We start from the raw sequence: 17,889 nt of genomic DNA, 5'->3' as shown, positions 1-17,889 counted from the left end.
GCAGAGTGCATAACCTCACACATTCCCATGTTGTACAAGATCTGCCGCTTCTTTGCCCATTCTCCTAAGCTGTCCAAATCTTTCTGCAGCTTCTCCGCCTCCTCAAAGCTATCCGTTCCTCTATCTATCTTTGCATCGCCTGCAAACTTAGCCAGAATGCCCTCAGCTCCTTCATGTAAATTGTTAACGTTTAAAGTGAAAAGTTGAGGTCCTACCACTGAGCCTTGCAGAACCTCAATTATCACCAGCTACCATCCTGTGAAGGACCTTTCTATCCCTATTCTTTGCTTTCTGCCAGACAGCCGTGCTTCTATCCATGCTAGCACTGTGCGCATGACACCACAGGCCCTTATCTTACTGAGTAGCTTCCTGTGCAGCACCTTGTCAAGGGCTTTCTTGAAGTCCAGGATAACATTCATTGGCTCTCGTTGCTCTAACCTGCTTGTTACTTCCTCAAACAATTCTAGCAGATTTGTCGGGCATGACCCTTGATGAAACTATGCTGTCTTTGCCCTATTTTACCATACATTTCCAAGTATTCAAAATCTCATCCTTCACAATGGATTCCCGGAGCAACATCTTAATCAAAAACAGGAAATGCTGGAGAAATTCAGTAGGTTTGATAGTATCTGTTGAGGGAAACTATTAATGTTTTGAGTGACTATGGCTGTTCAATCTGGAGAGGAGCCATACCGACTCAAAACATTAACATTGTTTTTCTCCCTAAAGATACTGCTAGACTTGCTGAGCTTCTCCGGCACATTGTTTTTATTTCAGATTTCCAGCGTCCACAGTTTTTTGCTTTTATACAAGTGATACAATAAGCACTAGAAGAAAGGTTTAAAAATAAAGAATTTTCCACAGTGCTTGACAACCCGTGAAGTATTTAAAGAGTTTTCATATTGTTGTAATGCAATTTGCACACAGCAAGGTTCCATAAACACCAAAGTGATAATAATTAGATAATCTGGGTAACTGTTCAGAAAACCTCTGCCCATGCTGAGAGGTTGGCTGTCGAGTAGCAAATTAAGAAATCTACTGAATACTCACATCCATGTTCTCCTTCACGTCTCATTCTTGACATATTGCGAGAAATGGAACTTGGGAGGCCCTTTGAGGTAGATAATGGAGGTTGAGCAGCAGATAAAGCCCATGCAAACCGTGATCCTAGTTGCTGCCTCACTGTATCTGCCGTTCCTGTTGTTTGGTATGTTTGTCTGATGAAGATACAAGCATCCTCATTACAAGTTACATTTTACAGGACTTGGCCACAATTTAGAACCCATTATATTATCTGCTAGTGATAACTGCGCAGGTCAGTATCAGTGAAGTTACAGGAAAACTACTTTGGGATTCTGACCACACACACACACCAGATTTTAAAAGTTTTGTGATGAAAACTTTCAGACTGACAGTGGGAGAAAATTTGCACTCAGCATAGCATCGTCACCCAAAAAGCAAAGATAGGAAGGCATTAGAAGGCTTGCAGAAAAGATTTACAAAAATGCTTCCAAAAATATGGGATTTCAGCGATAAAGAAATATTGGAGAAAATAGAGCTGCCCACATCAAGGAGGAGGAGAACAACAGATTTGGTGGACCGGTCCAAACTTCAGGAGGGTCCAGGCAGAGCAGATAGGAACTGTTCTCATTAAGTGAAGGATCGAAAGCCAGAGGATACCAATTTAAACGTGAATGGTGAATCACCCAAAGGTTTCATGAGGAAAAAGGTTATTACACTGAAAGTAATTATGATCTGGAATACATTGCTTGAAAGTGCGGTTGAGCCAGATTCAGTTGTGGCTTTCAAAAGGTTCTTGGATAATTTTGTGAAGAGAAAACAAAATGGAGGGCAAAGGGTAAATGTGGGAGAGGGACAAGCTGAGTTGCTCTTAAAATAGAGCCAGAACAACTAAGATGCGTTTAATGGCAACCTTCTGTGTTGCAAGCATTCTATGATTCCATATTGTTTCTGTCTCACTGACTTCATCCATGTATCCAATAGAATATTGACTGTTGATGTCTTCTGTATCAAACTCTGCTTTACTTGCACACATTCACATGGGAACATCAAAACTGATGCTCCAACTCTCACATTTTCAAGCACCTCTGCTTAACTGCACAATTGACAAGAGCTGAGAGAGGACAATTCAATAGAAAAAGGAGAAGAATCACTAAAAATCCTAATCAGAAGTTCAGAAAGTATTTCTAACTGTTTGTAATTAACATTGATTACTGGTTCATGGGCACTTTTTCCCAGAAGTAAAACATAAGCTGGAATCTAAACTTGAATATTACTTGAAAGCATTTGGAATCATTAAGACCATCATCATATGGCATGTGTTGATTGTCTGAAGCCACCATAAAGGACCAAACACGATGTTCAATTTGAAAGTTAACTTTTCCATTGTGCCAAAACATGCAGAGTCCTTTAGAGTGAGTTTACTCCAATGAGTGAAGGTTTGAGGTTTGCAACTAAATCGTGGCACAGTGATTCGCACTGTTGCCTCACAGCGCCAGAGACCTCTGGATTCAATTCCCGCCTCAGGCGACTGTGTGGAGTCTGCATATTCTCCCCGTGTCTGCGTGGGTTTCCTCTGGGTGCTCCGGTTTCCTCCCACAATCAAAAAACGTGCAGGTTAGATGAATTGGCCATGCTAAATTGCCCGTAGTGTTAGGTGAAGACGTAAATGTAGTGGAATGGGTCGGTATGGGTTGCACTTCGGCAGGTCGGTGTGGACTTGTTGGGCCAAAGGGCCTGTTTCTACACTAAGTAGTCTAATCTAATCCAATACTGCTTATGAAAGTACTGCCTGTACAGGTACTCCAGTACAAGATGAGCCAGACAAAGCTTGGAGATTTAACTCTACTTTTATGAAGCTAAAAATAAAAAAAAACAAGAGTGTTGTTTGAGGAAATCAGATGATGTGTAATTCCTTTTGACCACTGCCATCACATCCCATAATAGGGCAGACAAGAAAAACATTCAACTGGGAATTCACAAGCTTAGTAATGCCTGTTCTTGGTCAGCAATTAAGATCCTGCAAGGGGCACTAGAAAAACTCCAAAAAGCAGTTCTCCCAAGATGAGACAACACAAACCCAAGTTACATTAGTCTACAAAGAGTCGTTGTCACTCCATTAGAAATTATTGCATTGTCGTCCTTAAGGGTTTTACATTCATATTTTACTTTAATTTACAGATCAGAAGGTTACTTACCCAGGTAATAAAGACTGAGGAGTTGGGGTTGGTCCATTTAAGCCATACACACTAAGACTACCAACTCCACTGCTTCCAATGCTGCCAGCACTCTGAGATGAGGGAGCTCTATCAGGATAAGATAGGGGCAGACTCTGGGGTCTTGAGTAATAATAAGGGGTAGAATGAGCATCTCTTGGCAATGCTTGAGCAAATAATGCTGCATAATTAGCAACCTGAAAAATCAGAATGATCAAGCTTAAGACAGGGTGGCAATAGCATAACAAAATGCTAACATAAAATTCAAATCAACCTTGGCTTCCAAAGAGTACATTACTTAAAATCTCATTGTAGTAAATGTGTACACAGCTATAAAGGATATAAAGTGTATTATGGAATTAGCTGTCGTGGATTAAACTTTAAAACTTCAGATAGGGAATAGACTTGGATTATAAGTTTTAGATATCAAGAGAAGTTAAACAACAATGGAAGCTGCTGCGTACAGTCCATCAATGCCAATCAGATCATTATATTAGGATAAATTCAATACCAAATATCTAATCTCAGACCTTTCTATTCAGCTGTTTGAACATAAGTCAAAGGAAGTGAGTAGATGTGTACATGCTGTATGTAATCTCACAAAAACAGGTAGTTTATGCTGGAATTGTATAAATGTTGGTTATGCCACAGGCAAGCATTGTGTGCAGTATTTTATTATTGGATAGATAAGATAGCACTGCAGATGGTGCAGAGGAGATTTATCGTGAGGTTGCCTGGACTGCAGAGTTTCAGTTAAGAAGAAAGATTTGAAAGACTAGGACTGCTTTATTTAGAGTGAAGGAGATGGAGAGGGGACATGATTGAAAAGTATAAAATTATGAGGGGCATAAATAGAGCCGTGAGGATGAAACGTTTCCTTTTTATGGAGGATTCAAAACTCAGGGACATAAATTTAAGGGAAGGAATACAGGCTTAGAGGAGATGTCAGCAAAAGCTTTTTCACCTGGAGGGAATCTGGAACTCAGTTGTAATGGTGTTAGAAGCAGAAACTGTTATACCATTTAAAAAATATATAGATGGCAAGGCACACAAGGATGTGGGCGAAGTGCTGGAAAATCAGATAAGAATAGTTATATAGCTGTTTTTGGTCTGTGTAGATGATAGATCGAAGGGCCTCTGTGCTGTAGATCTCTATGACCATGACTAAAATGGAACACTATACAGATAAACTTGTGCTATCGCCATATACTGAGACATTACTCAGAAAAAAAAACTTCAATGTATTAGGATCTCTGCTTTTCAACTCTCTAGTACTGACCTCCCACTTTCTCAGATGACCTCCACTTGTGACAGGTACAGTACCATCCCATCTTAAATGTTGACAGTCATCTCCTCTGCCTCCCTCTAATGAAATTTGGCAGAACCAACTGGAAACATCTGTTCAGTTCTTTTCTCAACCTTTGATATACAGACCCATCAACAGCCAACTGTGACAAAACTAAAGAATTCTATCCTATTGAAGCTGCTTCCCTTTCACCATTTTGGAATTTTGATTGCAGCGCAGCAGTTTTAAATTATTCAGTGGCAAAGACTAGCCATGAACATACATATGCAATTGCAGATGCACAGCTAAAAATAACAAGATGTTTTTACCATCGACAAATAACATGAATATATACTTGAATGAAACATACCAAAAGCGGAATATCTAAATAAAAGGATATCTTCATCTTTGGTGGTCTTAAGTAGTGTTAGGCATAGGGGAATGGGTCTGGGTGGGTTGCGCTTTGGTGGGGTCGGTGTGGACTTGCTGGGCCGAAGGGCCTGTTTCCACACTAAGTATTCTAATCTAAATAAAAGTCTAATCCTATAGTCATGAACAAACTGTCTTACAATCACATTGTTGTCAGAGACAGGAATTGAGTTGGTCTCCAAAGGTTTGAGGATCAAAAACAATAGTTTCACTCTTTCCAATTTTTAATTAATGGGAACATCTAGCTGTGGAATAAACAGTCTAATAATGTAGGAAGAGTCAAGTCACAATAATTACCAGACAACTGATAGTGCTTTTAACCCAAGGATCACCATGTTTTAGGGGAAGAGGAGGGGTTGAGAAGACAACGACTTCATGGTAACTTCAGTCAGTGTGGGAATGGAATCCATGCAGTTGGAACCATTCTGCATCACCAACCAGCCATCTGGCAAACTGAGCTAACTTTCAGAATGCTTTGTTATAGTTCAAGCAACTTGGATGAAGAGGTACCTGTGGCTGCACTTTATTTAGGTTTTGCAAAGGCACTTGATAATGCTATTAGACAAAATAAGAGCTAAAGTGTGTAGCTAACATATTAGCTTGGATATAGAATTAGAACCTGCTCAGAAATATTGGAAAATTAAAATCAAAGTATTGATTACCTTGGCAGCCAATTTTGTTAGGAGCTGAGGATGAATCCCATCAGGATGTGAGGACTTTGCTTTTTTTTTAAAAACAGGATTGGTTACCCAACGGGAAATAACAGCTAAGATATATTCCAATGAGAAAGAAAGATTCTAGGGATGGAATTTAACTTTCTTAATTCACACAAATCACAAATTTAGTTTCAAACTGAATTTTAAAAAGTGTATAATTCAGCAAAGGTTGTGCAGATCAGAAGATTGGACAAAATATAAAAAGACAGCAAAAAACAAAAAAAAGGACTGGATTAAAGGGATAAATTCACACATGAGGGAAACCTGATTCTAAACATAAAAGATACTAAGGTATTAAACCTATCAGGACAGACTGAACATCTTGGGACTCTCTGTAGAAGTGAGCAACTTGAGGAGTGGCCTGATAAAAGTCCTCGTGGCTATGAAGATGTTTGATTGTGCAGACAGAGAGGAAGCTCAAATAGGGCATGAATACAAAAAAAGTCACATACGTGATGGTCACTAATACAATCAATAGCACCTTGAGGAGAAATATCTATACACAGAATAGTCAGAATACGAAGTGCCCTCCAGCAAGGAAAGCTGAGGCAAACAACAGATGCATTTAACTAAGTATATGAAGAAGAAAACATACACTGGCAGGGTTAAAGAAGAAGCATGGAAGGAAGGATGGTCTGGGCATTAACAGCTGTATAAGCCAGTGAGCAGAATGGCTAGCCTATACTGAAAGTATCAGATGTTGCAATCAATTCAATTCTGAACGTTCTAATCCTGGAATAATATGAAGTTGGTTAGCTCAGTCGGCTGGTTTCCAATGTAGAGTGATGTGAATAGTGCAGATTCAATTCAATCACTGACTTAGGTTACCATACAAGTTTGGCCTTCTCAATGACTTCCCTTGCCTTAAATATGTTGACTCAAGGTTACACTACCACCAGTTGTCTCTCTCTAATGAGAGAGGAGGCCTATGACGCTATGGGACTATGGCGACCTTACCTTATTGCTTAAGCATGTACCAAGATTTAAATCAACCATTTCTTCTGTTTTAAAGGATGTTTGAGCTGATTGTTAGTACTTAGAATTTCAAATTCCAAGATAACTTTACTGATACCTTGCTTTGGGGTTTACGTGGATCCTCACTCAGGCTTAGCAGCAGGTAGAGTACAGCCCATCTGTTTTTTATAATGCCCTAAGGGGAACAGAACATATCTGTTAAATGAACTAAGACAACTTTTGTTGAAGTAATAGATCATAAAGCAAAAATATTTCTAAAACACATCCAAATGTTGAAATGAAATAACTGCAGCCGCTTCTACCCAACATGATAATTCGCCATATAGGCTGTAATTCAGACATTTGAAGAAGGTCAAGATACCAACTATTCTTCATAGAAACTAAAAAGAAAAGTTGGGAAGGAAAAAAAAAGAGAAACATTTGCAACTGGAGAGTGGCTGAGAAGAGGGAGAAACCAAATATCATCGACAGGCGGAAAAATAAAGCTAATGGGGCACATGCACTTAGAAAAATGACATCATTAGCTTTGAGACAGACATACTTTTGGCACTGAGCTCTTCTTGAGTGCTACCCAGACATAAAAATATACTCATTGCATAATTTTCCATACTGAAGCATGAGACTGCAGGGTGCTCAAAGAGGGAGTAAATATTAAAAGATACTATATATACAAATCAGCATAATAAAACATCCCAAGACACCTTGGTGGAGCAAATAATGCAAAGCTTGGCATTGATTAACGCAAAATTGATTTTGGGAAGATGGCCAAAAGCTTGGACAAAGAGCTCGACTTTATAAGATCAAATAAAAAGCTGGAGGCTGATACTGAGGGAACCCCAAACTGCTGAAGGTACAGCACCAATGATAAAGCAAACAAAATTTGGAGATGTTCAAGAGCACAATAACATCTAAGGGCTAGATCGGAGATGACAGAGATAGTGAGGGGTGTGAAGATTGGGAATTTTACTGAAAGGATCAGAATTCTTAAATTGATGCACTGCTTAACTGGAAGCTTAATTAGGTTAGCGATCCAAGGGATGACAGGTGAAGGGATTTGATGAGAGCAAAAATGAAAGGGTTTTAGATGACCTCAAGTTTCTGGGCAGCAGAATGTAAGGAGTGTGTGTGTCAAAATAGTCACGTGTTGAAATAACATGCAAAAATAAAATTCTACAAATGCTGGAAATCTAAGTAAAATCTTAAACTGCTGGCTAGGTAGCATCGGAGGAAATGTTTATGCCTAACGTAATTGGAAAGACCATCAACTTTTGTCTTTAAAGGAAGAAAGTGAAGTAAAGGGAGGAGTCTGGGTTTTCCAAATAGAAAAGCTGCAAGGCCATTCCAGATTGTTCAAGGAGAGAGTTTGGCAGCAAGGAAATGTGTAAAAGAGTTTAGTGTGATAATTGGCAAGTTAAGAGAATGGACCAGCAGATGGTAGGTATGTGGAGAAGCATGAGATAAAGGGCTGTGAGAAGATGATCAATACGTTAGAGTATACACTCAATGGAGGGATGAAGGGTATAGACAAACAAAGAGACCTAAAAATACAAGTTTGTAACTCTTTGGAAGTATAAAGTCAGAGAGGCCAATAGCATTTGGTTTTTATTAATAGGCCACAGAGTACAAATAGTACAAAAGGTATGATGAAAAATGTATACGAATGACTTGGTTCAGCCACAATCAGAAACTATGTAGTGCTGATGCTTCCTTATGGAAATGACATTAAAACCACTGGAAACAAATACAGATTTACTCAATGATGCTAAGAATGAGAAACTGAGAGAAGAAATTTGAGAAACTAATTAGAGAAATCTCACAGGTTAGGTACAGGAGCTTTGTTTGATAAATGCTCACTTTAAGGCCCATGCTCTCTTAGCGCTGGCGAAGATGTTGATGATAAAATGTTGGCAGATGCAAAGAGTTTAAAGTCAGAGGATGAGATTACCTTGGATCTTGCCAGCAGGTTACAGAGGTTAAACAGATTTTGGTTTGTTTTATAGATTAAGTGGATTCCAACAGGAAAAGGGGTGAGATGAAGCATCGCAGCAAGGAAGGTCGTGAAGAGCATTGTGCGATGACACAACTTGACCCTTATATGAATGTGAACTGGGTCGACAGTGGATGCATTGTTTAGGATCATAACTTGCATGTTCTTATAGAACAAGCAGAAAATGGTGACAAACGTTCGAAAATATCAAAGGATACTCTATAATCTCTTGCTGTTGACAGTATCAAAGAGTATTTTGAGATCAAAGAAGGCCATATACAAAGGTTGGTGCTGTTCCCGCCTTGCTTTTATAGTTGCTGCACAGTGAAAATCATGTCCATCGTTGCTTTAAAATTGAGGTGCTGCTGAATCTGGAGCCAACATAGGTCAACAAAGACAGGAATGATATATTTGTTTGATGAACAGAGAAAGGGGAAATGTTACTTTAATATCAGATATCTACTGATCAAGCAAAAATTGTAGAAGTGCAAATAGTTTAGGGTCAGAACCAAATGTAATGCATTACTCTTAGTGACAGGAGATTCAGGAATTGGAAAAAGATTGCTCGTTTTGATCTGTTATGAGAAAATGATATTAACCAGAGAAGAAATGAAATTTAGGGTGATAAAGACTGTAAATGCTGGAGTTCAGGATGTCACTAGTTTTCTTCCATGTAAGGGCTAATTAAATCTTACCTGTGATTGCAGTTTACGGTGAAGTTCTGCAAACAAAGCAGCATCTGCCTCTCTCCTCTGTCTTGCCACTGTAAGACAGAACATTTTCATGGGGAAATGGTCATCTGAAAGTCTGAAAACCGCAAGTTCATCAAATTGCGCATCCCACTTCAATTCTATATACAAGCATGAGAAGACTTGGATTTTTCATCAATTCAATTAAGTTTTAATGGATGTCAAGGATCACTGTCACAATCCAGACTTTGTTCTTAATAAAATCCATTAAAATTAATTTATTCAGTCATTGAAGGCATTGCTCAAGTTGCTGTCCTCATATGTTATCTATTTGTTAATCATGTACAAATCCAATTCTCTGCATCCTACACCTCCTGCACCGAGACACCAGGAAGGCATGACAGTTTCTTCACTGCAAAACAGGCACCGATGCACTGATGAACATTAAATTAAGCATTTACTCCTAAAGTTAGGCATAGTATCAAATTGAAAGAAAATACAAAAGTACAGCAAAGATTCGTGGGAGATCAGAGATTGGACAAATGTTTGAAACCAGCAAAAAAAAGACTAAAGACAAAACAGGAAAATTTGCTGTATGAAAAGAAAGCTAGCTCAAAATATTTAAAAATGGTTTCTACAAGTATATAAAACAGCAAAGGGTAAATAAAGTGACATGGTTAATGGCGAATAAATGGATGTGACGTAGTTGAATTTCAAAAGGTATTTAATAAGATGCCACATAAAACATTACTAAGCAAGGTAAAGAGCTTGCGTTGTTGGAGAAGCATTTTAGCATGAAAAGTGGATTAGTTAGCTAACAGCAAGTGCAGAGAACAGATACAGCTTAAACTTGGCAAATCAAACCTCGCGGAGTACAGGGACCTACGGTGGAGCCTGATCTATTTACAATATATATGTTCATGACTTAGATAACAGTAGTTAAAATGTGCTGATGACAAAAATAGGTAGCAAATCAAGTTGTGAAGAGGACATAATGGGAAACAGATAGGATAAGTACGTGGCATAGGATGGAGATTGCGAAGGTCTCTTTTCAGTACAAATGCAGAGCAACTTCAGAGCATCCTGATGGGAAAAGGATGTGTAGAGGGAGTGCAAATACATGCTGAAGAAGCGACAAATAGGGCCAAAAAAGCAGAAATTATGGAATGATATAAAGCATCAGAAGTATCAAGAATTTATGTAAGAAATTGAGTAAAGCGAGGACAGTGAAATAGAGTTAAGATAAGAACACATTATGTTCAGTGGGGCAGGTATAAACTGGAATGATGGGTTTGCCAGGGCAGTGTATCTGTGTGTGTCTGTGTGTCCTGTAAACTACAGCTGCATTTTCTTTTTCATTTCACCACCATTAAATACTCCTTTGTCTTTTGCACTGGGCTTCTGTACCATCTGGGTGAAAGTGAGGACTGCAGATTAGAGCAAGATTAGAATTGAGCTAGAAAAGCACAGCAGGTCAAGCAACATCCAAGAATCAGGAAAATTGACGTTTTGGCCAGCATTCCATCAGGAATGTGTTTCCTGCTCCTCGGATGCTGCCTGACCTGTTGTGCTTTTCCAGCATCACGCTAATCTTGCTTCTATACCATCGGTCCTATTGTTGCACTTCTGCCTCTGTCAGAAGTATAAAAAAATTTCCAACTTTCAGTTTTTAAGAAGCGTCACACCAGACTCGAAGCAGATGCTGCCAGACCTGCTGAGATTTTTTCTACATTCTCTGCTTGTTACAGTTTTCCAGCATTTGTAAATTTTGCTTTTTTTATTAAAAATGCAATTTTTTTTTCATCAGGGGATCGCTAGTCTGTGTAATTATCTTCCTCAGGGAATACTGGAGCCTGGATCTTTGAATATAGTATATTCAAGTCTGAGTTAGACAGAGCTTTGTAAAGAAGTTAAAAGTTATGGTGACAATCAGGAAAATGGAGTGGGGCATAATTGGATGGGTTAAGATTTATGAAATCACAGAATAGGCTAACAGGACCGAATTGAACATGCTATTCCTAATAATATTATGAACAGGAAGGCACTTGGATTGCCATCTGAAATCTTTTACCACTAGAACAACCGAATCAGCTGTCCTGATTTTGTTCTTCTGCTCCACTGTTTAATAGCAACAAATTAAATGCCAAAGTAAGTGAGGAATTAAATTTGCTGGCATCATAGATGATGATCATAGATGCCAGACAAACAAAGTTAGAATAAAACATTGATCTCCTCCCTTGGAGGACCATCGATTGTTTAGGTTATTTAAGCCTACGTGAGATTTTTTCCTCTCCGCCTTGATGTGGAAACTCATCTTCTCATCATTGAATATGCAACCATTCATTCTTTCAAGCTTTCATGCAATTACTTGTAAAGTAAGCTAGATGATTGAGCAACTTGGTGATAAATATCGTTTTCACAAAAATCACTGCAAGGATAGAGGATGCGATGAGTTGACACTGAGTGTTATATTTGCTGTAATTAGTGCAAGGAGGGAGCGCAAGAACTAATGTCACACTTGGATTTTTTAAAAAGGAGATACCATTGTGATCTTTTGCAAGGATCATTTTTGATAGATTAAACCTAGTGAAGACATTCACAGGTTTGACAAAAACTTAATCAAACTATAAGTTGGCCATAATAATGACATAAAAGAAAAATTCCAAGCCTAAGTGACCTGGACAAACACTCAGAGCATTTTCATTGATTTCTGAACTACTTTAAGAAGTCAACTTACTTTCTTTCTTGATCTTTTCAGCGACAAGAAATTCATCTCTTTCCACGGTGGGAGCAAAGTTACTTCCAATTACTCTCACAGCGTACTGGAATTGTTGAGCCACATCAGCTATAAAAGACAAGTGCACACAGTAAAGCCAATTCAGCTCCACAGGTTGGACGGGAAATTAAAATAAACTAAAACTTGATCTTAGAAACAACAATACTGACAAAAATGTTCCAATTTTAACTGACCGTGATCATTTCGCAATAGAGAACATTATATAATCAAAAACCAGTCTCTCAGATTTTATCCCATGCTTCACACTGCAAATTACTAAATTTGCTTTCCTATTTATTATATTTACAAGTGCACATAAAAACACAAAATGCTGCAAATGTGCATTTAGAGAACTAACCAATGAAATAAAATGAAACTATGTAATGAGGTCATGAGGCTATAAAGGGAGATAGAAAGGTTAAGTGGGTGAAGATCTAGAAGCTGGAGTATAATGTGGGAAAGTGCAAAATTGTCTATATTTGCAAAATAAAAAAAATTAACCAGATCAAAACAGAGAGGTTGTCGAATTGAGATGCAGAGATCTGGGTGCCCTCATACATGTGTCACAGAAGGTTAGTATGCAGGTACAGAAATTTTTTTTAAAAAGCTAATAGAATGTTGTTTTATTACAAGGTCAATTAGATGCAAGAGTGATGAGGTTTGCTTCAATTATACAGAGCATTGGTGAGACCACATCTATAGTACTTTGTACAATACTGGTCACCATACATACAGAAGAAGGATGCTGATGCATTGCAGGCTGTTCTTAGATTTACTGGACTTATACCTGGAATGAGCAGATTGCCTTAAGAGGAAAGGTGCTTGAGCTTGGGGCACCACATGGAGACCTCCTGCAGAGATGTCCTGAGCTGAGATGACTGACCTCAAACAAATTTTCCTTTCAGCTAGATATGACTACAAACAGCAGACAGCTTTTCCTTGATTCCCATGAATCCCAATTTGCTCGGGCTCCTTCATGCTACAATTAGTCAAATGCAGCCTTGATGTCAAGCGCAGTCACTCTCATCTGACTTCTAGAAATCAGCTCTTTTATCTACATTTGAACCAAAGCTGTAATAAAGTCAGGAGCCGAGTGGCCTTGACAGAACTCAAATTCAACATTAGTGAGCAAGTTATTGCGAAGCAACTTCTGCTTCAGAACATTTGATGATAATTTCCATCACTTTACTGATGATGCAAAGTAGACTGATAGAGCAATAATTGGCCGGGTTTGATTTACCCTTTTTCTTTCGAGGACATATTGGGCAATTTTCCACATTGTAAGTAATCTAATCTAAACTAGCTGGCAATGTGGAAACAGGCCCTTCGGCCCAACAAGTCCACACCGACCCGCCGAAGCGTGGCCCACCCATACCCCTCCATTTACCCCTTACCTAACACTGTGGGCAATTTAGCATGGCCAATTCACCTGACCCGCACATCTTTGGACTGTGGGAGGAAACCGGAGCACCCGGAGGAAACCCACGCAGACACGGGGAGAACGTGCAAACTCCACACAGTCTGTCGCCTGAGTCGGGAATTGAACCCAGGTCTCAGGCGCTGTGAGGCAGCAGTGCTAACCACTGTGCCACCGTGCCGCCCACCGTTGTCAGTGTTATAACCTCCCAGCATGCTTAATGGTTCTATCAAATCTCTCAGTCTTCTCCTGTTCAACATTTTCGATGATTCAAATCAAAAATAACTCCACTCATTCCAGGTATTAGTCAAATAAACTTTCTCTGGATTGCTTCCAATGTATTTGTATCCTTTCTTAAATGAGGAGACTACAAACGTTCACAGTATGTCAGATATGGTTTCATCAATAACCTGTATAACTGAAGCAGAATCTCCCTACTTGTACTCAATTCTCCTTGTAATAAATGATTACATTTCATCAGCTTTCCTATTACTTGCTGTACCTTCACATTAACCTTTTGCATTTCATTATCAGGACACCCAGATTTCTTTACATAGCAAGAGCTCGACAATCCCCCAAAATCTCAATAAGCTGCCTCTTTGATTCTTCCTCCCAAAACAAATAATTTCACACCTTTCCACATCAACTCCATTCGTCAGGTTTTTGCCCACTTGCTTAAGCTATCTGCTCTGTCTACTCATACTTTGCTAACTACTGCTGTGTTATTAGCAAATTTAGCAGCCATATCTTCCATCCTTTCCTTTGTATCGCTTATACAAATTGTAAAAGGTTGGGGTTGCAACTTGTTTCTGGTACCCTACTTCAAGCATCAGGCCAACCAGAAAATGATATATCTATCCGTATCATTGCCTGTTAGCCAGTCAACCTCTTATCTATGCCAATGTGTTCCTTTCTCTATGCCATGAGATTACATTTTCTGCAAAAGTGTTTGACATAGTACCCACAAATGCCATTTCGAAATCCAACACCTCCACCAGATCTGCTTTCTCTACGGCATGTTAACCTCAATTTCAACAAATTGGTTAAATGTGGTTTCCCTTGAACAAAACCCTGTTGATACTGTCTGATTATCTTAAATTTTTGGATGAGCCCTGCTGGAACATCTTCATTAATACCAACATCCTCTTTATGACAGGGTTTAAGCTAACTGGTCTGCAGTTTCCTACTTTCTGTTGCCCTTTTGAATAAAGGAGCTTCATTTGTTACTTTCCAATCAAATAAAACTTCTCTAAATCTCGGGAATTTTGGAAAAGCAATATTAGCACATTAACTATCTCACTAGTTATTTCCCTTAAGGCCATGGGATAAGGTTTAGGAGTACCTAAGGGCTTGTTAGTCTGCAGTTCCAACAATTTGCTCAGTACCACAAGCTTGATATAACCTAACCAAAGTTCCCTCTCCCTTCCATTTCTGGATATACAGACATTTCTGACATGTTACTTATATCCACTAGTGAACAGTGATACATTACTTGCTAAAGTAATCCGTAATTTCCTTATTTTTGATCAATAATCCCCTAAACTGACTTTCTATCAGGCTAACAATTTTCTTTTACTTCTTTAATTTCTAAATATCTGTAGAAACTATTAATATTCTTATATTTTCAATTAGCTATCTCTCATATTCTAAAATTTTCCAGTTGCACAGCCTGTTTGAGATATGATATCTGGAATAATGCAGTTTTGTTTAAGAAAGAACATAACTGGATTAAAGTTCACTTGACCAAATCTTGGGATGAAGGGTTGGTTTCTGAGCAAAGACTGGACACAGCAGCCCTGTAACTATTGGAGACTGGAATACAGAAGAATGAGAACTGTTCTTGTTGAAACGGTTAAGATTGCAGGGAAATTGACAGGTGGATGCAGAAAGGACAATTCCAAGTGTTGGAGAGATTAGAACTAGAGGGCACAGTTTAAAAAGGAGGGATCTCTCAATTAAGATGGAGATTTGAAGAAATCTTTCACTCCCAAAAAGACATTAGTCCCCAAATTCTCTTCACCAGAGAAAAAGGGAAGCATAATTACCGGAATATTGTTGAGGCTGAGGTAGACAGATTCTTGAATGACAAGGAAATCAACTGGATTAGAGACTAGACAGGAAAGTGGTGTTGAGGCCTTTTGGATCAGCCATGGTCTTATTGATGGTGCAACAGACTTGTGAAAGCAAATTGGTAAACATGCAACCAAATTGCCTAATTTGTACATTCAGTGCAACTAGGAAAGTGACATTTCTGGTGCCAAGCAATGAGCTGGTTTAAGTAACTTATAGGAAACATGATAGTAATAATAGTTCAATTAGGAATGTAGTAATAATCTAAAATGAAGTTTCCAAATTGGAGAACTGCTCATTTCAAAGATATGAGTAGGATCTAACCAGATGAAAATGGAACCAAAATTAACAGGAATAAATGATAAAAGAAAATGTTTAGGGAAAAAAATCTTTAAATACCAAACGATCATGATCTGGAACCTATTGTGCATGAGGTCTTGGAAGTGGAAATGATTAGTGATTTCATAAGGAAAAAGGATGGCGATGGGGGGAAATAAACCAGCAGGGCGACAGGGAGAGAAGGAGGGAACACATTGAGTAATCCAATCAATGAAGATTCTGGATTAGTGGTGCTGGAAGAGCACAGCAGTTCAGGCAGCATCCAAAGTTGATTTTGCTGCATTTTGGATGTTGCCTGAACTGCTGTGCTCTTCCAGCACAACTAATCCAGAATCTGGTTTCCAGTATCTGCAGTCATTGTTTTTACCTTACTCAATGAAGAGCCAGCATTGCTCTGATTGGCCAAACAGCCTTCTTGTGTTACAATTATGTTGACTTTGCCTTTTCTTTATCTACAATCCTCTTACCCAGACTCTGTTTATATTCCAAAAGCCTGAATTATTTCCTCTGATATAATCTCAATTTAATTACTCTTCATAGTCCTTGTGATAAAACACCACTTTCTGGGTTAGTGGTGCTGGAAAAGCACAGCAGTTCAGGCAGCATCCGTGGAGCAGTAACTGCTGTGCTTTTCCAGCACCACTAATCCAGAATCTGGTTTCCAGCATCTGCAGTCATTGTTTTTAACCTAGATAGTATACCACTCACTATCCCTGTATTGACTGGCACTATAATAATCCTGAGTAACACATCCTCTATTCTCCAAATACTGAACCCCCGATCGGAGGACTCGGATTTTACGCCTCTCAATTTCATTGTCTCTGACGTGAGAAAGTCCTCCTAATTTTGTCCGTTCTTTCTCCAACACCCTTGTCACTGCTCTATGGTCATCGCCTTTGGAAGAGAGCGCATCATTCCAGCCTCTCAATGCCAGCTGCAGACATACTCGGTCTAATGCCTCCCCTGCACGTCGCTACCTCACTCCCTCATCTCACTGGGGCGGAATCACTGGGGCGACACTTTCCTGCCTCACTGTCTGTGGACGGGACCAGCAGGTCTCGGGCTTCCCAAGCTCCAGACCCCGGCCCTAACTCACCCTCATTGCGGCCCAGAATCCGGCAGCACAGGCTTTGCAACAGTAGATTCGGGGACTTATGATCCACAGTCGCCATCGCCCGCCTTCCCAGTGCCCTGGCCCACAAGTCCCAGGTCGGAGCCCTGGCTTGACCACAGATCGCCCAGGTTCGGTCTCAGTTGATCACCAGCGACAACGGCGCCATTTTTTCAAGAGCCCGCTTGATTGCAACGGAACTGCAAATATCCACTTCCGGGTCAAAGTCCCAATCCACTGCGAGGGGAAGGATCGGGGTCCGAGATCAGGGCGGGGCTTGGCGCCGAGAAGGAAGCGTCAGGAGGAGGAGGAGGAGGAGGGAGAGTGGGTGCGGGCAAGACAATGGCGTGGGCGGGGCACGGTATTGATGGGAGTGGTCATAGAGGGCGGGCCTTAAAAGGGGCGGGGACAGTGCGTGGGCGTGACGATGGGTGGGCGGGACTATGGCTGTCAGCGGGACCAGGATGGAAGTGGGAGGCCGGATTCGAACGGTGTCAAGATGTGGGCGGAGCTGCGAAAATGGGCGGAGCAAGCTGGAGAAGGATGGAGAGCGCGACGGGGCCAGCAGGTGGGCGTGACTTAGTAGAGGGGCGGGTCAGACCGGGCGTGGGTGGATGGGCGGGGCAGTTTGTTGGTTGGCTGGCGATGATTGGTGTTGATAAAAGTTAAAAATCACACAACGCCAGGTTATAGTTCAACGGGTTTATTTGGAAACACGAGCTTTCGAAGCGCTGCCCCTTCGCCAGGTTTCAAATAAACCTATTGGAGTTGCGTGATTTTTAAGTTTGTCCACCCCGGTCCAACATTGGCGCAGCTGAAGGGTCAAAGGGCGGAGCCGTGGAGTGGGCGGGGCCAGATC

At 40.1% G+C, this 17,889-nt stretch overlaps 1 protein-coding gene across 1 annotated transcript in view; it reads right to left on the bottom strand.

Moving 5' to 3' along the window:
• Positions 1 to 17,217, bottom strand: part of tubgcp3 (tubulin gamma complex component 3) — a 58,071-nt gene extending 40,854 nt beyond the window's left edge. The window contains exons 1-6 of the mRNA XM_060826472.1: positions 17,016 to 17,217; positions 12,055 to 12,162; positions 9,324 to 9,391; positions 6,739 to 6,816; positions 3,219 to 3,433; positions 1,051 to 1,217 (exon numbers count right to left, since the gene is read on the bottom strand). Of these exons, the coding sequence (XP_060682455.1) occupies positions 1,051 to 1,217; positions 3,219 to 3,433; positions 6,739 to 6,816; positions 9,324 to 9,391; positions 12,055 to 12,162; positions 17,016 to 17,091 (712 nt within the window). The 5' untranslated portion in view covers positions 17,092 to 17,217. The remainder of the gene's footprint in view (positions 1 to 1,050; positions 1,218 to 3,218; positions 3,434 to 6,738; positions 6,817 to 9,323; positions 9,392 to 12,054; positions 12,163 to 17,015) is intronic.
• Between the last annotated feature and the right edge of the window lie 672 nt (positions 17,218 to 17,889).

Source organism: Hemiscyllium ocellatum, chromosome 6, assembly GCF_020745735.1.
Source record: "Hemiscyllium ocellatum isolate sHemOce1 chromosome 6, sHemOce1.pat.X.cur, whole genome shotgun sequence".
Taxonomy (NCBI): domain Eukaryota; kingdom Metazoa; phylum Chordata; class Chondrichthyes; order Orectolobiformes; family Hemiscylliidae; genus Hemiscyllium; species Hemiscyllium ocellatum.
The sequence above is the reverse complement of the archived record's forward strand: the minus strand, read 5'-3'. Positions and strand labels throughout refer to the sequence as shown.